The sequence below is a fragment of the Mytilus californianus genome, unplaced genomic scaffold (genome assembly GCF_021869535.1).
Source record: "Mytilus californianus isolate M0D057914Y unplaced genomic scaffold, xbMytCali1.0.p SCAF_8, whole genome shotgun sequence".
Classification (NCBI taxonomy): domain Eukaryota; kingdom Metazoa; phylum Mollusca; class Bivalvia; order Mytilida; family Mytilidae; genus Mytilus; species Mytilus californianus.
The window spans coordinates 69,944,935-69,972,213 of record NW_026262734.1 but is presented as its reverse complement, the minus strand read 5'-3'; the positions used below and the strand labels follow the sequence as shown (position 1 = coordinate 69,972,213).

The following is a 27,279-nucleotide window of genomic DNA, read 5'->3' as shown; positions in this document are numbered from 1 at the left end:
ATATGATATGCAAGCGGGGGCATCATCTGTGTCCACATGTGGACACTATCCACATTTATTAACTTTAAATCTTGCACGTTCTTAACATATCGGTGTATGGTGAAGTTTTACATCATTTGGTTTCCAGTGGAGTGTTGTCTCATTGGCAATCATAACACATCTTCTTTATTTATGTGAAATTTTCACTCTCACTTATTTACATGATTATGGAAACAAACCAAGAAACCAAAAGATGTCATAGATACTAAGGAAACCACAACACCTCGTGTTGATCCTCTATATTTGCCATACATAAGGTACTTGCTTGATGTACATTTTAGGGTGATTATCGAGTTTCCTTGGTGTGTTATTATGTGTCTATCTTATACTATTAACACAGATTATATAAGAGATATATAGAATAACCATACATTGTCTCGAAATATAAATTTTATTTGTACAAATCTAAGAAACAGGTAGAAAGCGAGGCTGTGCCGAGCATTTCTATCCTGTTTTGAGTCGAGTATAACTGTTCCAAATGAAATATTTAGGATAAAAACCATCATTTTTATACGCCCGTTTACGGGACGTATTATGGTATACCTCTGTCCGTCCGTCGTCAACATGTTGGACATTAACTCAAAAATGCTTTAATTAATTTGCATAAAACTTTGGTGAATTGTTTAAATCTATTGACGTGAGCTCCCTTTCCTTTTTTATAATATTTAGATTTTACGTTTCTGAGTTATGGGGTTTTATTCATTAAAAAAGGGGGATTTTCCAGTTTTCGGACAATAAGTCAAGAATGCTTTCACCAACTTGCAAGAAATTGTGGTGAATTGTTTATATCGATTGACATGAGATCCCTTTCAATTTTTATAAATTTTAGATTTTATGTTTCCGAGTTACAGGGTTTTCTTCATAAAAAAAGGGGGGATTTTCCAGTTTTCGGACAAAAACTCAAAAATGCTTTCAGCAATTCTTATGAAACTTTGGTGAATTGTTTGTATGTATTGATGTAAGCTCCCTTTAGAATTTTATAAATTTTACATTTTACATTTCTGAGTTATGGGGTTTTATTCATTAAAAAAAGGGGTGATTTTCCAGTTTTCGGACAATAACTCAAAAATGCTGTCACCAATTCTCATGAAACTTTGGTGAATTGTTTATATCTATTGATGTAAGCTCCCTTTTTATTTTCATAAATTTCTAATATGACATTGAGAATTATTTGAACTTTATTTGTTTATAGTCTGACAACAGATTTACTAAGTATTGCACAACAGCAAGAAATCTTTAATTGAATATAAATTCAATTCATATAACCAATTTCAAGTTCTTTGACTACATTTATTCAGAAACCTATAATATGTCAAATATTTAATTATAATCCAAATTCAGACCTGAATCAAGCTTGAATATTGTGTCCATTTTTGCCCCAACTGTTCAGGGTTGGACCTCTGCGGGCGTATCTAGCTGCGCTCAGCGAAGCAGTTTATTTAATTTGTAGCGGACGACGTAAAATTTCCGCGAACCTGTATTGCTTATTGACGTCATAAATAAAACTCTACGGAAACACATTGTCTATGTCATAAAAAAGGCGATATATGGTCAGTGACTGTATATCACAAATGAATATACGGTCAATGCAATTTGACTGGGCAAATAGCACAATTGCAGTATATATGTTATTATTGTGCAAATGTAGACTTGAGCAACGACATAAAACAAAATTTAAAACAGTTATGAAGTGTACAACAAATGTTTTAACATGTCAGCTAGGTCAACTATGAAAAAAATTATTTTGTTTTAGTTCATATTGTATTTTGTGTATAATGGAAGAAATATATCTGATTATGATAATTTCTGCATTCATTTTTGTAAAGGCCAAGGTAAATATGCATGATGGTACTCTTGTGGTGGGAAATTTTTTTTTCTAATTTTAGCATTGTGCATTGGCTTCCATCCCTTGCAATATGAATTTGATAGTTGGATGAAGGGCAATCTTGACCAAAATGCTTTGATAGATTTACTATATGCTTACTTTTTATTTCACCATACAAATTTGAGAGGATTATTGGATATCTGTGCTTATCCCTACTCAAATTTTGTAATCCATGAGAAAGATAGCATACATGTACAAAGGTTTTTTTGTACATTAATAGCATGTTATAAGACTGTCCTTGTATGTCAAAAATAGGTCAACACAACCTATTTTTACCTATTTTTCATGCTTGAGTAAGTATGATTTCGATATTGAGTTGTGGGAATATCTCAGCTTAAATATTGATGCACCTTAGTAATTAATCAGTATAAGTTGAGCATATGCATATTGATGTCTATATAAGTCCACTGACTAATCAGAATCATCGGAAACTTATTTGCATATATTGCATGCCGGTTCAGTTACAGAAGAACAACAACCTCCTGGCATTAAAGGTCAATTTAAGAAAAATTGGTTTAAGTTTTTTATATCAAATTTCATATCATTATACTGTTACATGAAGGATCATTATACATGGACAGTAGGGAATATGTCATTAACCAGAAAGAATTAGGTTGATTTGACAAACCTTTACATGTACCAATGACACCAATAAACCTTTGGTATTTTTATACGATTGCAAATTTTTGCGGTCGTATATTGGTATGACGTTGGCGTCCTTGTCGTCCAAAGACATTTGGTTTTCGCACTATAACTTTAGTATAAGTTAATAGAAATCTATGAAATTTAAACACAAGGTTTATGACCACAAAAGGAAGGTTGGGATTGATTTTGGGAGTTTTGGTCCCAACAGTTTAGGAATTAGGGGCCAAAAAAGGGCCCAATAAGCATTTTTTTTGGTTTTCACACAATAACTCTAGTATAAATAAATAGAAATCTATGAAATTTTAACACAAGGTTTATGACCACAAAAGGAAGGTTGGGATTGATTTTGGGAGTTTTGGTCCCAACAGTTTAGGAATTAGGGGCTAAAAAAGGGCCCAAATAAGCATTTTTCTTGGTTTTTGCACAATAACTTTAGTATAAGTAAATAGAAATCTATGAAATTTAAACACAAGGTTTATGACCACAAAAGGAAGGTTGGGATTGATTTTGGGAGTTTTGGTCCCAACAGTTTAGGAATTAGGGGCCAAAAGGGTCCATAATTAAACGTTGTTTGATTTCATCAAAAATTGAACTATTGGGGTTCTTTGATGTGCCGAATCTAACCATGTATTTAGATTCTTAATTTTTGGTCCCGTTTTCAAATTGGTCTACATTAAGGTCCAAAGGGTCCAAAATTAAACTTAGTTTGATTTTAACAAAAATTGAATTCTTGGGGTTCTTTGATATGCTGAATCTAAACATGTACTTACTTATTTGTCGAGCCAGAGACTTTTGTCGCAGAAAGTTCGACATAGGGATAGTGATCCGGCGGCGGCGGCGTTAGCTAGTTCTTAAAAGCTTTATATTTTAGAAGGTGGAAGACCTGGATGCTTCATACTTTGTATATGGATGCCTCATGTTACGAAGTTTCCGTCAGTCACATGTCCAATGTCCTTGACCTCATTTTCATGGTTCAGTGACTACTTGAAAAAAAAGTTAAGATTTTTTGTAATGTTAAATTCTCTCTTATTATAAGTAATAGGATAACTATATTTGGTATGTGCGTACCTTGCAAGGTCCTCATGCCTGTCAGACAGTTTTCACTTGACCTCGACCTCATTTCATGGATTAGTGAACAAGGTTAAGTTTTGGTGATCAAGTCCATATCTCAGATACTATAAGCAATAGGTCTAGTATATTCGGTGTATGGAAGGACTGTAAGGTGTACATGTCCAACTGGCAGGTGTCATCTGACCTTGACCTCATTTTCATGGTTCAGTGGTTAAAGTTAAGTTTTTGTGTTTTGGTCTGTTTTTCTTATACTGTATGCAATAGGTCTACTATATTTGGTGTATGGAATGATTGTAAGGTGTACATGTCTAGCTGGCAGGTGTCATCTGACCTTGACCTCATTTTCATGGTTCAGTGGTTATAGTTTAGTTTTTGTGTTTTGGTCCGTTTTTCTTATACTTTATGCAATAGGTCTTCTATATTTGGTGTATGGAATGATTGTAAGGTGTACATGTCCAACTGGCAGGTGTCATCTGACTTTGACCTCATTTTCATGGTTCAGTGGTCAAAGTTAAGTTTTTGAGTTTTGGTCTTTTTTCTTATACTATATGCAATAAGTCAACTATATTTGTTGTATGGAAATATTCTATGATGTACATGTCAGTCTCGCAGGTTTTATTTGACCTTGACCTCATTTTCACGGTTCATTGCTCAGTGTTAAGTTTATGTGTTTCAGTCTGTTTTTCTTAAACTATAAGCAATAGGTCAGCTATATTTGTTGTATGGACATTTGCTCCATTTTACAAATTGTTTATGTACAGCATGTACACTTGAAAAACTTTATTTAAGTTTGTTTAGTGAGGATTAAATAAATCAAATGTGATAAAACATAGAAATAATATCAAGAAATATGCTTTAAATATGGCCTCAAGCTTATCTTAGAAATATTGAAATTTGTTTTCAGGGGATGTGCTAACAGCCCACTATTGTTTAATTTGTTGAAATGCTTTATATTGCCTAATTTTATAGGTACATTCCTATAGGAAGGGATTTATCAGAATAGGTATTTTTGGCATTCATTTTACTTGTCACAAGTGCCCTAAAAATCTGAATGATTGTGCTAAAGTGCCCTTTGGGTCAACTAGCACCCTTCTGCCCTGGGATTCAAGCTGGAACACTGTAGTAAAATCAAAGGTGACTATTTTCAGTCAACAAGTATAACAAATAAAATCTAAATTTAGGAAGTCTTTGTTATTTCTATTGAAGATTTGCAAACAAGATTAAAGACCTTACCATAAATTACCTATAAATGTTAGTATTGTATATCTCCAACAGAGATTGCTTTCCAATATACCATAGAGGAAAACACTATTTCTTGTTAAATGTGATGTATGATTATATAGGTAATAGCATTAGTGTTTCGGCTTTCAAATAATCTATGAAATTTATAATAAAGCTTTAAAATATGACTAAAGAAATATCCAAATGAATTAATGATTTGAATTTGACATTATTAACATTGTATGTAGATTTGGGGAGAAATGATGGAAAAGAGACCTTATTCCAAAGCTTCCCCCCTTAACAACTGTATTGTCCATATGTCAAAGATGTATACTAATCCTTGTAATTTTCTATTTTAGGTGACTCCCAACCACAGAAGATGTTTGATCGCCACACTAACTTAGCTGGGTGTCAGATCATTAACTACAGGACAGATGCTAAACAACAATGGCTGCTGTTGATTGGTATATCAGCACAGGTAAATACTTCTCTAGGCAGGGAAACAGTTCTCTTTGTTTTGCTTGTCTTTGTAATATCTTCCTTTAATAGCCATCAGAAATCAGTAAGTTTTCCTATCAAACTGAAATTATTATTACAGCACATGTTGGTGAAAAAGACTACTGAAAGTATATATTTACAATGTTCTTATCAGAGAGAATGCATTGAAATTGAACAATGTTCAAGTTAAATTTCTAGAAAATAGAGTACATGTACAAGCTCAAAGAAGCATAAATTAGGAGGATACAGGGGTAAAAAAGGATCATCTTTCTTTATTAACAGAAGCAAGCAGGGCAAGAAGCTGTTTCTTTGTTATACAAATTATAATTGATCTTATGTAACATTAAATACATTCATTTCATCGCTATGTAACAACTGTAGTTAAACGTAGCATAAAAATAGAGAATATAATTCACATTGGTGTATATCTATCCTTACTTGTAGCAGGTTTCTCTTAATGCCAGTTTTAGGGATTAATATGTGATATTTATAACATCTTTTTGGATATCTGTACTATACGCAGAGGATTTTTTCTTCAAATTTTCATTTAAAAGACAAAATAATGTAAAAAAGATGTTCTATTTTTGGTTTATGATTGATATCTAACAACAATGTTGATAAGGGAGATAAAAAACTGACATGCTTAAAAATTACTTAATTTTCCAGTACATTTTCTCATATTGGTGATTGGTGATAACTGTTGATCAATTTTTTATTAGATACTAGTTAACACGGTTAAAACAATGTACATGTTTATAATGTTCAAAATATAGTACAGGTATCCTCATCACTTTAAGTGTTCTACCATACATTTATTGACATTTCAGACGGGGCAGGAGGCAGCAGTAAGTATAGGCCACACCCACCTTCTATACACTTCACCTTCTTACCTAGTCTGTCAATAATGTAGTGTCTTTGAAGGGAAGGGTAAAGGAACATAAAAATGAAATATGTTTAGCTTTTGAGAGAAAGTCTGACAGTTACAGCAGAAGTTAAGAATAAAAATGAAAATGAAAAACAGGATTTTAAAAAAAAAATTGTATATTTTTATATATGTTTTAGTAGATGGCTCATTAGTTTTATGTTTTGTGTCTGTCTTTTATATTTTTGACAATGATCCAACTAAAAAAAAATCTGTCTTTTATATTTTTGACAATGATCCAAACAAAAAAAATCCCAATTCTACACATTGAAAATGTTATATATTCCCACAACATCAAATTGTGCTTGTTTCTTTAACATATGTACATATAAATATATATAAAAAAATCCTAACCCTTAAGTAGACTCTCATTTGACCTTCATCTTATGTCATAAAAATTATGCCTTAGCCTAGTTGCATGAATTAGGCAGCATTTTCAATTTTTTTACTAACAAAAGCTGTTTTAGAAATTGTTGGAAATTGGAATAAAGCATGTTATTAATGGCTTTTATGTTTTTATTGTTTACAAAATATGTAGAAAATAGTCCATAGGTTAAATTGTTGGTATATTATAGTAAATATATATATAGAAAAATGAAAATTAACTCTTAAGTTTAACATTAGTTTGAATTATCTTGAAAGGATTTAAAGTTTGTTTTCATATTCTAAATTTATGTCATGAGAAAAAAACAGAGGATAATTGTCCAAAATCAATAAGTTAGAAAGCAGTGATTTAACAGTCAAAGTGAAAGCTTTCTAGCATCACATTTTTTAAATACCTCATGGTTCACTTGTGAAAACACATGCAGACTAAAAATGCTTGCTCAGTCACTGCAAACTATACTAAATAATAAAAGATACAATTTAAAAAATTCAGCAGAGGAAAACATTTTTTAGTTATCTCCATCCAGTCCTTTAAATGCACAAACAACACAGGCAAGTAATTCCCATGTCAGTACCCTTGCCTTAAAGATAGTCAATATATTTGTTTTGATATAAATTTTGAGCTCAATCAGAGTCTCTTTGTTGTAAGAGTATTAAAACATTATTTTTTTTGTTCATCTATACTGATTGATTTCAGTCAGAATATAATGTAAAGTTGAAGGAAGGAAATTATTTTCATGGTTTGATGAACATTCATGCACAGAAAATATCTCAAAAAGCATGTAAACCTTTGCCCATTACATAAAATGAATTGTCAGAACATGATGTAAGGGCATTCACTATATATGCAATGTGTATTTCTCATTTGTTATTTGATGTTGAATTGTAAATTAATATTTTCTGTTTCAATTTACAGCAAAATAGAGTAGTAGGAGCCATGCAGTTGTATTCTACAGAGAGAAAAGTCAGTCAGCCAATAGAAGGACATGCTGCTGCATTTTCCACCTTTAAAGTAGACAATAACCCAAATCCATCAACCCTCTTTATGTTTGCTGTACGTGGAGCTCAGGGAGGCAAGGTAAAGTAGACAATAACCCAAATCCATCAACCCTCTTTATGTTTGCTGTACGTGGAGCTCAAGGAAGCAAGATTAAGTAGACAATAACCCAAATCCATCAACCCTCTTTATGTTTGCTGTACGTGGAGCTCAAGGAGGCAAGGTAAAGTAGACAATAACCCAAATCCATCAACCCTCTTTATGTTTGCTGTACGTGGAGCTCAAGGAGGCAAGGTAAAGTAGACAATAACCCAAATCCATCAACCCTCTTTATGTTTGCTGTACGTGGAGCTCAAGGAGGCAAGGTAAAGTAGACAATAACCCAAATCCATCAACACACTTTATGTTTGCTGTACGTGGAGCTCAAGGAAGCAAAGGTAAAGTAGACAATAACCCAAATCCATCAACCCTCTTTATGTTTGCTGTACATGGAGCTCAAGGAGGCAAGGTAAAGTAGACAATAACCCAAATCCATCAACCCTCTTTATGTTTGCTGTACATGGAGCTCAGGGAGGCAAGGTAAAGTAGACAATAACCCAAATCCATCAACCCTCTTTATGTTTGATGTACATGGAGCTCAGGGAGGCAAGGTAAAGTAGACAATAACCCAAATCCATCAACCCTCTTTATGTTTGCTGTACGTGGAGCTCAAGGAAGCAAGATAAAGTAGACAATAACCCAAATCCATTAACCCTCTTTATGTTGCTGTACGTGGAGCTCAAGGAGGCAAGGTAAAGTAGACAATAACCCAAATCCATCAACCCTCTTTATGTTTGCTGTACGTGGAGCTCAATGAAGCAAAGGTAAAGTAGACAATAACCCAAATCCATCAACCCTCTTTATGTTTGCTGTACGTGGAGCTCAAGGAGGCAAGGTAAAGTAGACAATAACCCAAATCCATTAACCCTCTTTATGTTTGCTGTACGTGGAGCTCAATGAAGCAAAGGTAAAGTAGACAATAACCCAAATCCATCAACCCTCTTTATGTTTGCTGTACATGGAGCTCAAGGAGGCAAGGTAAAGTTTATTCTTAAATTTTCATGTCAGCAGAGACTTGTGTAAGATATTGATGTCAAACGAAATCAAACATAAACTTCTTAATGTCATACGGGTGTGGTTTTCTGATCTTTCAGTAAGATAAATCCCTCAAAAGAAAAGAAGTGAATGGTCTGTCGCATATACACTCAGTGATGGAAGATATGTATAATAGTCAAGGGTTTCTTCTCTCAAATCAAAAGTATTTAAAAAGAAAAGATAGTCAAATTAATATTAAAATATGGCCTAAACAAGATATTATGTAAAATTGAAGTGATATTATATAGTAAGGTATGGTTTACATTGCAGCTACATGTAATCGAAGTTGGACAACCACCACAGGGTAACCAGCCATTTGCTAAGAAAGCAGTAGATGTATTCTTTCCACCAGAAGCACAAAATGACTTTCCTGTAGCAATGCAGGTAAAAATTGTCAACTATAAAAATGTTGTGAAAAGAGAGAAAAGAAATTAAAGAAATACACTGCTTGTTATGATTTTACAATAACTAATCATGGTTTGTATGTTTTGATCAAATATGCAAATCTGATGCCATGACATTTTTGCATTGGACATTAAAGATATGGTAATATTATTCATATGGAGTAGAAGGTCTTTAAGAATTTTGAAAAAAATCTACTTGAAAAGCACAAATTAACAATGTGTTTGTACTCCTCCTTTAAATGTTTCTATCTCTTACTGGGTATGAGTAAGTGTCAGTTTCTTTGATGAAATTAAAAGACAATAAATAGGAAGGATCTTGAGTGTCATATAACTCTATATTTTCTTACAGGTCAGTCCAAAACATGGAGTATCTTTCTTGATTACAAAGTATGGTTACATTCATCTGTATGACATTGAGACTGGAACATGTATTTATATGAACAGAATCAGTGGTGACACAATCTTTGTAACAGCACCACATGAAGCAACATCTGGAATAATTGGTGTCAACAGAAAAGGACAGGTTAGAAAAAATTTAGTCTTAGAAAGTTCACTGATCTAGAAGAGGATGTAATAACATAATTTGAAATGTTTTGATTTAAAAGTTAGTGGAAGGAAAAAATTGAATTCACAGTTGCTTATGCATGATAAAAAAACATATTTGTCAAGTATTTATGATGGAATATTAAGGATGTATTCTTCTGACGTTTCAGTCTCGTTAAAATCTCGTTCTGGAATTATTTCCAAAACGTGAAACAAGTGGAAAATATCAATGAATTTAAAAAATGCTATAAGCAAACTTAACTCTGTGAAAAAATTGTGTATTTACAATGAATAGTTTTTGAGTAATCAATTTTTCAAATTTTATTACCAATCAAGTCAGTCTTTTTAGCCAAAATTTTGAGAAAATGGGTGAGGGGTACAAGAAATGATTTTACCAGAAACATGTACATCCCATATCACTTTTTTCTTTTCAAATTTCTTAGATATGTATTTTTTCAATCATTTATAACAAAGAAGTTGAAATAGTAAGCATTTTGTTCTTTAAACAGAGAAAAATCACAAATTAATAAAATTGACAGCATGGTAAATTTGACACAAAAAAGCATCAAAATATGATAAAATTTTCTTATATTAACACCTACCTATAGTTTTTATACGACCGCAAAAAATTTTGCGGTTGTATATTGGTATGACGTTGGCGTCGTCGGCGTCGTCCGAAGACACATTGGTTTTCGCACTCTAACTTTAGTTTAAGTGAATGGATCTCTATGAAATTTTACCATAAAAGGAAGGTTGGGATTGATTTTGGGGGTTATGGTACCAACAGTTAAGGAATTAGGGGCCAAAAATAAGCATTTTTGTAACTTCCAGACATAACTTGTGTGTTATTGTATGGATCTCTCTGACATTGTACCACAAGGTTCCATATCACACAGGGAATGCTGGGATTGATTTTGGGGGTAATTGCCTCAAAATATTAGGAATTAGGGGCCAAAAAAGGGGAAAAAAACAAGCATTTTCTAGTTTCATGACAATAACTTGTGTGTAAGTGTATGGATCTTTCTGAAATTGTACTACAAGGTTCCATATCACAAAGGGAAAGCTGGAATTGAGTTTGGGGGTAATTGCCCAAAACGTTTAGCAAAAAGGGGCCAAAAATAAGCATTTTTCTAGTTTCCAGACAATAACTTGTGTTCAAGTGTATGGATCTCTCTAAAATTGTACCACAAGGTTCCATATCACACAGGGAATGCTGGGATTGATTTTGGGGGTAATTGCCTCAAAATATTAGGAATTAGGGGCCAAAAAAGGGGCAAAAAACAAGCATTTTTCTAGTTTCATGATAATAACTTGTGTGTAAGTGTATGGATCTTTCTGAAATTGTACTACAAGGTTCCATATCACAAAGGGAAAGCTGGAATTGAGTTTGGGGGTAATTGCCCAAAACGTTCAGGAAAAAGGGGCCAAAAATAAGCATTTTTCTAGTTTCCAGACAATAACTTGTGTTCAAGTGTATGGATCTCTCTGAAATTGTACTGCAAGGTACCATACCACAAAGGGAAGGCTGGGATTGAGTTTGGGGGTGATGAATCATAAGGGGGTTCAAAAAATTGGGGGGGGGGGGATTTTTTTTTTTTTCCTTTTTTTTTTCTTTTAAAATTTTCCATTTTAAGTTGGTTATTTCTGTTTTATATTTAAAAGCAAATAATAATGATATGGTAGGAGATACACACCAAACAGGGTGTGTAAATTATTATATAATAAGTATTGTGCAATAGCAAGAAATTTTCAATTGCACAGTATTGCACAATAGCAAGAAATCTTCAATTGCATAGTATTGCGCAATAGCAAGAAATCTTCAATTGCACAGTATTGTGCAATAGCAAGAAATATCCAATAGCCAATATTGCGCAATAGCAAGAAATTGTCAATTGTACAGTATTGCGCAATAGCAAGAAATATTCAATTGCACAGTATTGTGCAAAAGAAGATACTTCGTATAAATTGCTTATTTCTTGACCAATTTCAATGGGGTTTTATTCTTGAATTCTTGGGGTGCTGATTCTAACCATTTATTAAGTTTTTGGATTTTGGGCCCCATTTTTAAATTGGTCCACATTGAGGTCCAAAGGGTTGATTTCATCAAAAATTGAATTATTGGGGTTCTTTGATATGCCGAATCTAACTGTGTATTTAGGTTCCTAATTTTTGGTTCCGTTTTCAAATTGGTCTACATTAAGGTCCAAAGGGTCCAAAATTAAACTTAGTTTGATTTTAACAAAAATTGAATTCTTAGGTTTCTTTGATATGCTGAATCTAACCATGTATTTAGATTTTTGATTTTTGGGCCCCATTATCAACTTTGTCCACATTGAGGTCAAAAGGGTCCAAAATTAAACTTTGTATGATTTCATCAAAAATTGAATTCTTGGGGTTCTTTGATATGCTGAATCTAACCATGTATTTAGATTTTGGATATTGGACCATAATAGGTGAATGTCCAATTAAAAATTTTTAAGTTCTTAGACCACATTCATTCTGTGTCAGAAACCTATGCTGTGTCAAATATTTAATCACAATCCAAATTCAGAGCTGTATCAAGCTTGAATGTTGTGTCCATACTTGCCCCAACTGTTCAGGGTTCGATCTCTGCGGTCGTATCAAGCTGCGCCCTGCGGAGCATTTTATTTTAAGTTAAATTTATTCAGTTTGGTCCACTTCATCTTTATTGAAAGTATGAAAAAAAGTTTAATTGTGGATCTGTGATTTTTTTTCCTGAAAATAGCCTAAAAATTGATGAAAAATGGGAAAATCATCAAAATTGGGTACTTTCAAAAGGCCGTAGCAAAAAAAGAAGTGCACCACCATATGATTTTTTCTTCACCAATTATTTTTTTACAGTCATAGAAACCCAAAAATCAGGTTAAGAAAAAAAGTTTAATTCTAGAAATTTTTGGCTCCTCAGAGGTGTACATCCTTAATAGAAAAAAATTAAGGATGTTCCAGAATTTATAATTTTGATTTTTTCAGTGCAAACATTAATTATTGCAATCCTTTTAAATGATATGCCACATTTAGACAAAAGGGAATGCTTTGGATTGAATTTTACATTAATGTCATATAGCAAGTAAAATTTATTGAAAAGTTCAATAATTATATTAAGTAGATCATTATTTTTCTCTATTTAGGTTTTATCAGTGAGTGTAGAAGAGGACAACATTGTACAGTACATCACTAACACCTTAAACAACCCAGACTTGGCACTCAAAGTAGCAACCAGGGCCAACCTGCAAGGTGGAGAAGATCTATTTGTCAGGAAGTTTAATGCTTTGTTCCAAAGTGGAAATTATGCTGAAGCAGCAAAGGCAGCTGCTAGTGCTCCCAAGGTAAGGACATATTTGGTTTTTAATTCAACACTTGAATAATTTACTTTTTTTTTAATTAAACACTTGAATAAGTTAAAATGTGTATTCTTAATAGTATAGGGTTGATCCATAAACCCTTCATGTATTACTGTGGATTCATTTAATATTTGATGGATAGGAATTTTTGTGAATTGAGGAAAAATGATATTTTTGTGGATAGTTGATTTCGTATTTTGCCAGTCAGTATGCAAGCATATAGAAAATAATTAATTTATTGAACATTTGATTTATATGTGGTTCACCTTAATCCAGAAAACCAACTAAAATTGGTAACCAAAGAATAATAATAAGTTCACAGGAATCAATTTCTTGCAAGTGGTCATTTCTATTTAATATTATCGAGGAATTTGAAAAATATCAGGTTTGGAAACCAGGTTAGGTGGATTTCCTGTAAATATAAGGTATAGTTACATGAATCTACCTGTTCCACATGGGCAATATTGATTTCAAAAGCTAACAATAGCTTGAATAGCTCAAAATAAGATTCAAATAACATTGACCAGTTGTTTAAAAATCAGAAGAACATGTGCAATAACTGTTGTAATCATACATGGTATACTGAGAATAAACTTTCAAAGTAGGCTGTGTTCCCTTTGAATTGTTTGAATATTTCTCATTATTTGTATTCTAAGGTAGTTATAAACTCTTAGATGGGTGATTGAAGTTTTTAAGTCAACACTAATATAGATTCTATATGGAGACGACAAATTTTCTCCAAATTTAAATGGTTTGACTATTGTAGGGTATATTAAGAACACCACAGACAATACAGAGATTCCAGCAGGTACCTGCTCAGCCAGGTCAAACCTCACCATTGTTGCAGTATTTCGGTATTCTGTTAGACAAGGGCCAGTTAAACAAGTATGAGTCCCTAGAATTATGTAGACCTGTGCTGCAACAAGGCAGAAAACAGCTGTTAGAGAAATGGCTCAAAGAGGACAAGGTTGGTACATAAAGTTACTCTCACAACACTGGAAATTTAATTTAAGTAGCAAATACAATTTTTGAAATCTTTAGTTTGACCCTGCAGATCCTCACTTTCTGATTTCTTTTATTTTCTTTGAATTCAATACATTTGTTTTTATATTTTCCAAATATAACCCCCAAAAATAATTGCAGGACTTATATTTATGTTGTATATTAACATATTAACATGTAAAAGTTCTGCAAATAGCAAAAGAAAGAAGTAGAAGTCATGTTGTGTATCAGTACAATACTGACCATGGACAACTTTCTTACATAAATTATAAATTTAGATGAAATGTTCAACATTGTAATTAGGATGGCTGTTTAATGTACAGTGGCATATTAAAGACAAGAACATGTTAATGCTATACCTACACACTCAGTCAGTTGGAAATCATATCACCCTACCTAGACACACTAATCTGATTGCTAGCAGACCAGTCTTTGCTCTTAGTCCTTAGCAGAGAAGCAGCAAATACCAATTTTAAAGTCTCTAGGCCGGCCATGTATCAAACCCATGACATCCCACACTGGAGGTGAGCATATGATTAAAGTGAAAGTAGCATGCTAGATTATGCAAATAGTAAGAAAGTTAGGCTTTGATTGATAATTCTTGTAATAACATTTGATACAATTGCATACTTCGTAGGTTAAAATTATTTTACCAGTAGAAAAATAACAAGCAGTTCATTGTTTTTATTTCAGCTTGAGTGTAGTGAAGAACTTGGGGATCTGGTAAAACCTACAGACCCAACTCTAGCTTTATCTGTTTACCTAAGAGCTAATGTTCCAATGAAAGTCATTCAGTGTTTTGCTGAGACAGGACAATTCCAGAAGATTGTATTATATGCCAAAAAAGTCAACTTCACGCCAGATTTTATCTCATTGTTAAGAAACATAATGAGAATTAACCCAGAACAGGGTTTAGCTTTTGCACAGATGTTAGTTGAAGATGACGAACCATTAGCTGATCTAAATCAGGTACTATTAACAAGCTATAATACAGTTTTTGAAACTTGTCTATTTTATTTAAGGAATGACTGTAATATTTTTTCTGTCTATTCAAAATAACATCAAAAATGTGGTGCACACTGAATAACCTGCGTAGCAGGTTATTTTAAAGTGTGCACCACATTTTTTATGTTATTTCGAATAGACAGAGAAAATATTACAGTCATTTCTTATAATTTAATTCTAAATTTCATTTTAAACCGTAGTAAACCATGAAAAAACGTTGATGACGTCACGGTCACATGACAAATTTTGTCTATGAGCTGATAAACAAAACGTCAGCCAATCAGAAGACGTGTTACATCCAAAATTAAATTATTTAGATATGTTGGAGAATAAATTAAGCCATGTATTTATCCAAATATTTGGTATATGTTTAAGGTATCACTTCTATTATATCTTGTATGCTATCACTGATAGGAAGGGGTTTAAATAAATATATTTATTGTAATAGAGTTTGTTGAATGAGTTTGAGAGTCATATTTCTTGCAGATAAAACCCCATTTAGCATTACCTGAATAGTGTGCATTAGTTAAAATTTCACAATAATATTTATTGCAGATTGTGGATGTGTTTATGGAGTTTAACTTGATACAACAGTGTACATCATTCTTACTTGATGCATTAAAGAACAACAGACCATCAGAAGGTCCTCTACAGACTAGACTTCTAGAAATGAATTTAATGTCAGCACCCCAGGTAATGTTGTCAGTTTAGACAATTTGATGTTTATAAAATGAACTAGATGATACAAGCTTAATTTATGGTTTGTATGAGTTGTATGAAACTTTCATTGAAGTTTACCTCAGATATTTATGTTTGTTAAAGAATTAGTTTTATTATACCCCCATTTTAAAAAAAGTGGGGGTATACTGTTTTACCTCTGTCTGTCCGTCCCATGAATATTTTTCGTCGCATCTTTCTCAGGAACTACATAAGGATTTCTGAAATTTGGTTTCAAGGTTTATATAAATCAGCTATACCGTGTGATGTGTTTTCAGATTCATCACTCAACAACCTCCTGGGCGGCTGGGGGTATCATCAGTGAGCAGTAGCTCGCAGTTTCACTTGTTTAAGAAAAAAAATGTACAGATAATTTTCTGTGAATCAGAATTAATGTAGGATATATTGCATTAAAGTAAATATTATAGATGTTACCAGAAAGGTAACATTTAAAAATCTAAAGAATAGTATCCTAAAAATAAAAGTAACTACATATATGTTTTCTAATTGTCATTTTCTGTTGGTTAAATACAGTATTATCATATAAATTGATTATGAAATATTGTTCTGGAGTATTTGATCTGTCTTTTCTGTTACAGGTAGCAGATGCCATCTTAGGGAACCAGATGTTTACACACTATGATAAAGCACACATTGCACAGCTCTGTGAAAAAGCTGGACTTCTTCAGAGAGTAAGTTGTTCATCATACTTTCTTTGTTTTTTTCCATAAAAAATGGATATTGTGGTTTCATTTAATTTCATAGCAACCATTGTCGGTGATTTCACTTAACTTTTTTTATGCCTTGGTGGAGGGGGCATTAATTTTACTTGTCTGTCAGTACGTCCCAAAATTAGTTTCCGCTCCCCAACTTTAGTTTGCCTCAACCAAATGTTATAAAACTTATACACAATGCTTATTACCACCATACACAGATCAAGGTTGAATTTGGGTAGTATCATTTTTGCCGTTCTTGAGTTATAAATGGAAAAATATCTAAATTTGTCATTTCTGCACTAACTTTAAGTGGTGATTTCACTTAACTTTTTTTATGCCCCTGCCTTGGTGGAGGGGGCATTAAGTTTTACTTGTCTGTCAGTACGTCCCAAAATTAGTTTCCGCTCCCCAACTTTAGTTTGCCTCAACCAATGTTATAAAACTAATACACAATGCTGTTTACCACCAAACACAGATCAAGTTCGTATTTGGTGGCGTTACTTGTAAATGGAAAAAATGCAGTATATTTTCAAGCAGTTCAACACATTCTTCATTTATTTTAGTTTGCATTATTTCAAAGGTTTTTTTTCCAAATTAAAAACAGTTTTGGGTTGAGTTCTTCATTTTGTTGTTTGCCTGCAGCCATATTGCAAACTGATATATGATAATTTGTTTCATTCTGTGATTTTATGTGCCATTTTAAGTGATTTATTCTGTGAATATTTACTACCAAAGATAACTTCTTCAGTGCTCCAGCTAGAAATTGAAAGGGGCAGGGTGCCAGTGGATGGTAAGGCACTTTATTATGATAGGAAAAGTCACTGCTCATTTTTTTTTGTCTATGTTTTTTTACTGTATATGTTGACAATAAAGATAATAAGTTGTTGCTTCTATTATTTATTCTATAAAATTAGCTTTAGAAAAGCCATTCATACTACATTTTCATAATACATGGCAATACACGTTCATACATCACATCACTATTAACCAAAAGAGTCGAAATAAACTATAACAATCCCCCCTTTTCCAAATAAAACCAGCATAAACTAAACATCTCATATTTTAGAGTTGTCTCATTTAATATTTTCAGCTAGAGTTTGGCCCTCTCAACTTCATTTCATTGTTCCTGTTAAGGAATTATTAAGTATAACATCATTAAGATAAATTGTCATGATAGCGTAACTATACCCTAACACAATATTGTAGGATTTTTTTTTTTTTATCTTTATTTTTTTTTTTTATCTTTATTAACAGCTTAACGACTTTCACTAGAAACAAAGTTAGTCTTAATTGACAATGTCTAGATAGAACATGGATTGATTGATAAAAGTATGATTATCAAGAATAATTTGCAATATATTTTTTTTGGTATGTTCAAAGACAGTTTTGATCCTTAAGGTAACATTCTTATATAATTTTGAATTCAATTGGTACTTTATTCCTATTTTCAATGATAGATAATATTTTAGGAGCACAAATTTGTAATAAGCTAAAACAGGGGAAGTAACTCCAAAATTAATTTCCAACACGTTTACGATGAAGTTGATATGGATGGCGTTTCTGTGAAGGCATAGTTGTATTTTGATGACTTAAATTATATTCTAAAGTCATGAAAGTCTTCATTTTTACACTCGTCCATCTGACTTTGAGATCAAAAATGCCGACCCAAGCTAATAACACTCGCTGACACATTCATCAAATGTATATTCAATTTGACAACAAGGTACATTTTCTTAATTAAATTACCTAGTTATTAACACCTTTGAAGTCTTATCCACTGTTATTGATTTTAATGACATGATTAACCTGGCGGCAATCATCAGGTGTCATATATGTAATTTAACTTTGTGATAAGAAATCGATGAGACAAAAGGCAATTTTACCACTACATTGCCAAAACGGCACAAGGATTTTTTGGGGAAAAGGCGTCAGGGCAGAAGGGCGCGGATGAGGGCATCCAGGGCGCCGCGCCCTTCTATTTTGGGCTAACGAGACCACTGTTCTTAATAAGTTCAGAATTAATGAAAAATTGCTGCTAGTTTATTAAATTATAGCTTAGTTCATATAACTGTACAGTTTTCTATAAATTAAAAAATCAAGTTTATTTATGTATACATAGTTCACTGGATATTTTAGGCTTTAGAACACTACACAGATTTGTATGACATCAAGAGAGCAGTTGTCCACACACATTTGTTGAACCCAGAGGTAAGATTTACAAAAATAATGGAACACTACATTAAACTGCACCAACCAAAAAGTTAAAAAAAAAAAAAAAATCAAAAAATCAACATACCCTGACATTTTACTGGCAGTGAATGTGGAGGGGTGATATAAGAAAGCAGTACTCAAACCTCCTCTTGCCTATCTTAATTATAGGCATGTTGTAATAGTGATTTAAAAACTTCGCTTGACAGACTTGACAGATATTACAGTATTACTGTGCTGATAAATGCACCTGTTGTTAGAATCAGCTTTAAATCTAACTTCTAGTTATATCAACAACAAAATTAATTATAACAGAAATGAACACAAAGTCTTCAAAGTAACATTTTGGGAGCTGTGATATGTTTAATTTGGATACACATAGTAATCCTGCATTAAGCATTCAGAGTTCAAAAATGTTGAGTGTAGCAATGGTTACTGCATCTAAGAGTTTAAAACACATGTACCGTTAAAGGCTTGTTTAGTCCGCGTTTTTTTTCTCCAAAATTGAACCTGTCAGACAGGGACTATAGAGTACAAATAAGCAAGAAATAAGAAAAAAAAATCGATTTCGCGAGGTGGTTTATGTTCCGCCATTTTTGTTATTGATATTGTAGAGGGCGCTCTTATCATTTTCAAAACTAATAATTTTACCTAATTAATAGTAATGAGTTATTTTTATTCAATATCAAATTAATACTGATAAATTTAAAAATTAAATGCTTCATTACAAATTTCTCGTTCCTTTTCACTGCATTGCTTAAAACAAACTGGAGTCTGCTTGAATGAAACAGAACGAAAAAAGTTTTAAAAGTCAACCGTAAACCAGCTTACGATGTATAAACTACAAAAATTAATCGGTTATTATTCGTTCCGTTTTGGTGTTTCATACTGACAAATATGTTTTGTATTAGCTTAAGACCCTTCAAACATTAATGTAATAGATATATTAAAAAATTTTTACACAAGGATTGAACTGTTTTACTTTCAAAGTCGTATTATAGTGATATCTATTAAGGGCTATTCCATTAAAATGTATGTGGGAGGGTAGGAAGGGAAGTTAAATTATTGAATGTGGGTCATGGGTCTTTTTTCAGTATGCGTCTATCACCATTATGCAAAATTATCTAAAAAATGGTTCTTGGTTGTAGGGATATTTTGAAAGTCCCTTCCTACCCTCCCACATACATTTTAATGGAATAGCCCTAAGTACGGATTTCGACTCTCACCGTTTTAATTTTCTTTTTAAACAAGCTATGCAAACTATCAGTTTAAACATACACAAGTTTCTAAGTTGTTTTTTTGTGTGATTTTGACTTATTTTAATAATTATGAAGTGTTCTAGAATCATTTACAAGCAGTTACAACTTCTGTTTGATGAAAATACTGCAAACTACAACACACGATTTGAAATAACCGGAGTTTCATTAGACATTTTCTAACAGTTACAAAAAGTTTTTTGACCTGAAATTTCATGGGGAGAAGGGGGTGCGGACAATGTACAAGTGCAAACTATACAAGCCCGATTACAGTAAGAAAATTTAGCCAGTTATAAATAAAAGGAGATGTTGGATATGTCATCATTCAAAAAGCAAAAAAACATTTAGAAACCAAAAAACATATATCTTGTTTGTAATATCATAATTCGGTTGCTTTCAGTGGCTGGTTAACTACTTCGGATCACTGTCAGTAGAAGATTCATTAGAATGTCTTAAAGCCATGTTGCAGGCCAACATCAGACAAAATCTACAAGTCTGTGTGCAGATAGCATCCAAATACCATGAACAATTAACTACAAATGGACTCATTGAAATATTTGAATCATTTAAGAGTTATGAAGGTAAGGAATTATTTCCATTTTTTCAGAACAATGCAGCCAAGTTTTATTTGGAAACCTTTGGTGATTTTATTTTTCTCTGTTCAGAATTTCTTATGATTTAAATTTTTGTCAAAAAAACATCTGTTGTGTATATATACTTTCTGTGCAATGTTTTAACACCTGAAAAAGAGAAATTTTTCCAGAAAAATGGGCCGTTTACCATTTTTTTCTCGCCTGCGACGAAAGTTAGCGGAAAGTGAGACATAGGGATTGCTTTTCTGGCAACTCCAGCTTAGGCATCAACAATTGTTAAGTTTTCTCAAGTAAGTTTGATAGGAACTTGTGATAGGTCATTTATATTTACTATGAAATTGCATGAATATCAGTACAAATCAGTTTGACTATTTTGAGGCCCTGTCCCCTAGGACATGGTCAAGTGACTTTGAATTAATGAGCAATTTTCGTGTTAAGTTTTCTGCTTAAGTTAGTTTGATAGGATCTCCTTGTGATAGATCAATACTATTTAGTATGAAGTTGCATTACTATCAGTTCATATCAGTTTGAAGACTATTTCGAGGCCCTGCCTCCTTTTTCATGGTCCAGTGAGTTTGAATTAATTAGCTATTTTCAATGTTAAGTTGTTCTGCTTAAGTTATATTAATAGGAACTATTTACAATAAACAACGATATTTTCTATACCAAACTCACCTGTGTATATTTTTTGTACCTGAAAAATTGAAATTGATTTTAACAATCTATTGATATCTACAGGTTTGTTTTACTTCCTGGGATCCATTGTCAACTTCAGCCAGGATGCTGATGTACATTTTAAATACATCCAGGCCGCATGTAAAACTGGTCAGATCAAAGAAGTAGAGAGAATTTGTAGAGAAAGTCAATGTTATGAACCAGAAAGGGTCAAGAATTTCCTGAAGGTAAAGTATTTTAGTTTAAATTTTTTTGAAATGTATAGGTTTTTCCCCCAAGTCAAAAACTATATATCCCTTTGTTGGTTGTGTTTTTTAGTTTACAGGAACATTTATGAAATCCTTGTTATGGAATTGTTTTTGAAGAAATTTTAAGACTGGTTAAATAAGAGACCAGAAAGGGTTATGTAAATGTGAATAAATGGAGACCCACTGACAAAATCAACCAAAAGACATCTAGAGGGCAACATACATACAGCCTTTAACAGTGGACAGATGTCTATACATTATGCTACAGCCTTTAACAGTGGACAGATGTCTATACATTATGCTACAGCCTTTAACAGTGGACAGATGTCTATACATTATGCTACAGCCTTTAACAGTGGACAGATGTCTATACATTATGCTACAGCCTTTAACAGTGGACAGATGGCTATACATTATGCTACAGCCTTTAACAGTGGACAGATGGCTATACATTATGCTACAGCCTTTAACAGTGGACAGATGTCTATACATTATGCTACAGCCTTTAGCAGTGGACAGATGTCTATACATTATGCTACAGCCTTTAACAGTGGACAGATGGCTATACATTATGCTACAGCCTTTAACAGTGGACAGATGGCTATACATTATGCTACAGCCTTTAACAGTGGACAGATGTCTATACATTATGCTACAGCCTTTAACAGTGGACAGATGGCTATACATTATACTACAGCCTTTAACAGTGGACAGATGGCTATACATTATGCTACAGCCTTTAACAGTGGACAGATGGCTATACATTATGCTACAGCCTTTAACAGTGGACAGATGTCTATACATTATGCTACAGCCTTTAACAGTGGACAGATGGCTATACATTATGCTACAGCCTTTAACAGTGGACAGATGTCTATACATTATGCTGCAGTCTTTAACAGTGGACAGATGGCTATACATTATGCTACAGCCTTTAACAGTGGACAGATGTCTATACATTATGCACAGCTGTAAATGTTCCAGTGTTTTGACAAGTTGTTAATATATTTAACAGAAACAATCACTAAAACTTCATTCATATGTTATGAAATTCACTGTCAAAATAAAAATTGCCTGACTACAGAAGTACTGTACTTTGATCATGTCTGTACATTATAAAGTCAGATGCAGATATTGACAGAAAGAAGTAGAAGTCATGTTGTTATAAATACAACATTGACCATGGACAACTTTCTGACAAAAAAATAGTTTGTTCATTGTTCTGATATGTTAAAATGATTGAATACTTATTTTGCTTATTTATAATTTCAGGAGGCCAAGTTAACTGACCAGCTGCCATTGATCATTGTGTGTGATAGGTTTGACTTTGTCCACGACTTGGTGTTGTATTTATACAGAAACAGTCTACAAAAATATATTGAAATATATGTACAGAAGGTAATGAAAACTTTGGTTAATTATAAATAACATACATCATTTTATTATTGCATACACTTTTCAGTTATACTATTTGTAGAAAGAAGAACATTGAATTTTTACTCTGGTGTAATATTCCAATTAAATGAGGTTCTATTGTGATATAAGGAAGAAACAAATTTGGAAAGAAGACCATTTGACTGCTCAAAGTTTTGGGGATTATAGAAAATTTGGACCCTATGAAATAACAAACTCTTGCACCTGATATTGTACATTTGAATGCTGTATTATTTTGAACTGAAAACAAAACAAACTTGTGTAGATCTTTTCAGTAAATATACAAACAATAAAAAATGGATATAAAATTTCAAACCTTTTGAGTAGTATGAAATGCTTATAGTTTTGAAAATTTTCAGATTTTCAGATTTTTCCTGCTTTGCAACAATAGTTAAGATTTATTTGATATTACTAGTACTTGTCTCTCATTAATACCATGTTCCTTCATAGGTGAACCCAGCTAGGTTACCAGTAGTTATTGGAGGTCTGTTGGATGTTGACTGTGGAGAAGATGTCATCAAACAGTTAATTATGGTCGTCAAAGGACAGTTCTCTACTGATGAACTGGTTGAAGAAGTGGAAAAGAGAAATAGGTACAAACTAGAAAAAAGTATATGAAATTATAACTAAAAACTCATTTTACAGTTGAACTTGTTAATGAAATTGTTACAGCACCAGAAGTCAAGTCGTATTTGTACAAGAGAAAGGAGTAAAATTTTAATTGGAATATTATTCAAATTTTGAACAAACATAAAGCTGATTGGAATCAGCCAAGTGTTGATATCAGTGGAAAGGAAAACATTAACAAGATGAAACTGGTGACCTCCTTGATAAAAACCAGAAAAATGCTTTCACTAATTATTTACTTTTGTCACTAAATATTTATTTGTTTTTATTGCCAACAGAAACCCTGTAGAAACATGTACATATTTCAGTAACAAATGTTAAATACATTTAAATTACGGACGTCAAATATTGGATATAGTTGAAAAAAATAGAAATTCATGTATTATATTAATGTGAATTTATTTAGTTTCCCTTCTGATTGTTAGTATGTTATATTTGATGATTGCATTACATTTTCTAGAATGAAGTTACTTCTGCCTTGGCTTGAGATGAGAGTACATGAAGGAGTCAATGAAACAGCAACCCACAATGCTTTAGCCAAGATATATATAGACAGTAATAATAACCCAGAAAGATTCCTAAGGTAAGACAAATTATTATATTGTTGTAGAATTTTAAAGGTATATGATAGTTCAATTAACAATAATGAAAGAAGTGAAGACAAAATTAAATTTATCAGCTGTTGTGTTGAGAAGAATATATATTTTATGTAGCTTTATATTTTACTCCCTTATTTCAAATCAGTTCTACTAACTGTAATATGATTTAGTAGAAATGTGTGAAGAAAAGGCAGTTTTATAGAATATTTTAGAGCTCAGAAATAAGTAATTGCTTTTACTTGTAGTGGTCAAAGTTTGTACACTTCATGGTTGTCTCCCTTTATTTTAAAACAAAGTCAATTAATATTTTAGCAAAAAGTATTCACCATGAATCAAAAGGCTGCAAATATTGACTTTAACAAGTCAATATTAAAGTTAACCAAAATTCATAAAATATAGACCCATGAACCGATTTAAAAAACATTATATAAGCCAATGCTTTGGTTTATAAAGAAAATATGATTTAGAGTAGCAGCTGCTTGGGTGTCAACAATGTATTATTTTGTGATGATGTCAGTTAAAGGGGAACCGCCAGTGGTATGATAATGATATTTGGTATGCAATTGAATATGCATTGGTCCATCTCATTTTTGTCGAGCCTTCGACTTTTGTCGAAAAAGCGAGACATAGCGATCCTACATTCCGTCAGCAGCGTCCACAAATATTCACTCTGTGGTTAAAGTTTTTGAAATTTTAATAACTTTCTTAAACTATCCTGGATTTCTACTAAACTTGGACAGAAGCTTGTTTATGATCATAAGATAGTATCAAAAAGTAAATTTTGTAAAAATAAAATTCCTGTTTTTCCGTATTTTACTTGTAAATGGACTTAGTTTGTCTGCCGGGAAACATTACATTCACTCTGTGGTTAAAGTTTTTAAAATTTTAATAACTTTAAAAACTATCCTGGATTTGTACCAAACTTGGACAGAAGCTTGTTTATGATCATAAGATTGTATCCAGAAGTAAATTTGTTCAAAAATTTTTTTCATTTTTTCCGTATTTTACTAATAAATGGACTTAATTTTTCTGCCAGGAAACAATACATTCACTTGTGGTTAAAGTTTTTAAAATTTTAATAACTTTCTTAAACTATCCTGTATTTGTACCAAACTTGGACAGAAGCTTGTTTATGATCAAAAGCTAGTATCTAGAAGAAAATTTTGTTAAAATTTTGTACCTGTTTATCCGTATTTTACTTATAAGTGGACTTCCAGTTAACATTAAATACAGTCTGCAGTTAAAGTTTTTAAAACATTTATTAGATTCATGAACTATCCTGGATTTATACCAAACTTTGACAGAAGATTCTTACAATCAAAAGATAGTACTTATCTAAAGGAATATTTTATTGATTTTTTTCCTCATTTTGTTGAGCCTTCGATTAACAGCAAAAGTAGGCGAGACACTGGGTTCCGCGGAACCCTTAAGAATTTTTATCATAATACATGTAAATTCTGAAAGTTAAAATCAAAAAAAAAGACTTGTTTATGTCTTAGCTCTGACTGGAATAGTTTATAGAAATACTTTTATTTGCTCTTATTAAGTAATCTATATAAAATACTTGTATTTCAGGGAAAATCAGTTTTATGACAGTAAAATCGTAGGTAAATACTGTGAAAAGAGGGATCCACATTTAGCCTGTGTAGCTTATGAGAGAGGACAGTGTGATATGGAACTTATACAGGTAGGTAAAATGTACACATTCACATGTATATCATTAGATGGAAAGTTTTACTGTAAACAGTGTGAGATTTTGCAAGGGATTTATTTTTCTCTTGATATTGTCATTTAGATAAAATCTTAAAATTATCCCCCTATTTATATTTGTCTATAAAGACTGTTAGAATCATGTACAAAAAAAAACATGAAAATAAAACATTGCAAACATGTTTTGGACTAGAAATATTGATTTTTAATCTCAGTGAAAATAAATGAATTTACAGTATATTGTTATTTCTATATGTAAACATTATAGCTCATATCTGTTATAAAGGCATTGCTAATGTCTTGCTGTAGAAAAAAATTGTCTATTTTATTTTATTGCTAAAAATGTGTATTGGTAAGTAATACATCAGAAACAATTTAAATTCTCATCACATTATTTGTATGCTGCATCATGAAACCCACTTATTGATTTGTATTTTTAACAGGATTTTCGAAGGAAAAAAATCGGTTATTGATTTGGGGATGTACGGCGGGCGGCTGCCAAACAGTGTCCGTTCATTAAGATGCAAACGCTTTGACGATTTTTTTTCAAATTTTGATATGTTGTTTCCTGTGACTAAATGAAGGTCAAGTTCAATTTTTAGCTTCTCTCATTTTTGAGTTTTGTATTATTTAGAAGTTCAAATATATACTTATTACATGATTGAGTTATTTCCCTTTGAACAGAAATTGTGATTTGTAAATATCATTTTCATTAGATAATAATCTATTTTTATTAAAGGATATATTGCATTACATTACATTGTGTAGATAAAATTGTTGACATTGATAGATAAGTTGCAGATCTATATTTGTTTGTGACAAATGAAAGAAAAAATATTGGGAACTATTAATTATATATATAAAGTTTGATTACACTAAGTGTTTTTAAATAATTTTCACCTGTTAATAGATAACAAAACATCTGGCAAATATCTTATCACACAATTATAATTGGAGTGACAGATTTATTTGAAAATTTTCTGTTTCCTAAGTGTTGATGATAAGATCTGTAGGACAGTATAAATAAAGTTTGAAATTTACTGTTCATTATTAGACATTTTGAAAATAATTACCGATAAGTTTTATAGATTTTAATAGATATTGTATTAATGATAAATGACATTTTTGATTTTTTTCATCTTTTCTTTTGTAAATTGTTTGAAGAATTTTGTGGTTGGTTTGTTTGTTATTCTGTATAAACTTATTTTCTGAATGCTATATATATATATATATATTTTTTTTTGATGAAGCAAACTACTTTAAAAACTAAGCTTTGTTTGTCTATTAATAAACATATATTTATATTTTCTGATTTTGGGCCCAGTTTTCAAGTTTGGCCCAAATCGGGGTCCAAAATTATACTGTGTTTGATTTCAACATAAAT

At 32.0% G+C, this 27,279-nt stretch overlaps 1 protein-coding gene across 7 annotated transcripts in view; it reads left to right on the top strand.

The window, feature by feature from the left end:
• The window catches only part of LOC127712157 (clathrin heavy chain 1), a 58,076-nt gene that overhangs the window by 13,155 nt on the left and 17,642 nt on the right, over positions 1–27,279 (top strand). The window contains exons 4-20 of one of the 7 annotated variants that reach the window (XM_052218428.1): positions 5,221–5,339; positions 6,187–6,204; positions 7,582–7,743; positions 9,067–9,180; positions 9,550–9,723; positions 12,893–13,090; positions 13,872–14,072; positions 14,801–15,076; positions 15,668–15,805; positions 16,429–16,521; positions 18,682–18,753; positions 20,410–20,590; positions 21,341–21,504; positions 22,798–22,923; positions 23,410–23,552; positions 24,047–24,169; positions 25,761–25,872. In XM_052218428.1, the coding sequence (XP_052074388.1) occupies positions 5,221–5,339; positions 6,187–6,204; positions 7,582–7,743; positions 9,067–9,180; positions 9,550–9,723; positions 12,893–13,090; positions 13,872–14,072; positions 14,801–15,076; positions 15,668–15,805; positions 16,429–16,521; positions 18,682–18,753; positions 20,410–20,590; positions 21,341–21,504; positions 22,798–22,923; positions 23,410–23,552; positions 24,047–24,169; positions 25,761–25,872 (2,414 nt within the window). The other 6 variants (XM_052218429.1, XM_052218433.1, XM_052218435.1 and 3 more) reach the window with 6 other exon arrangements.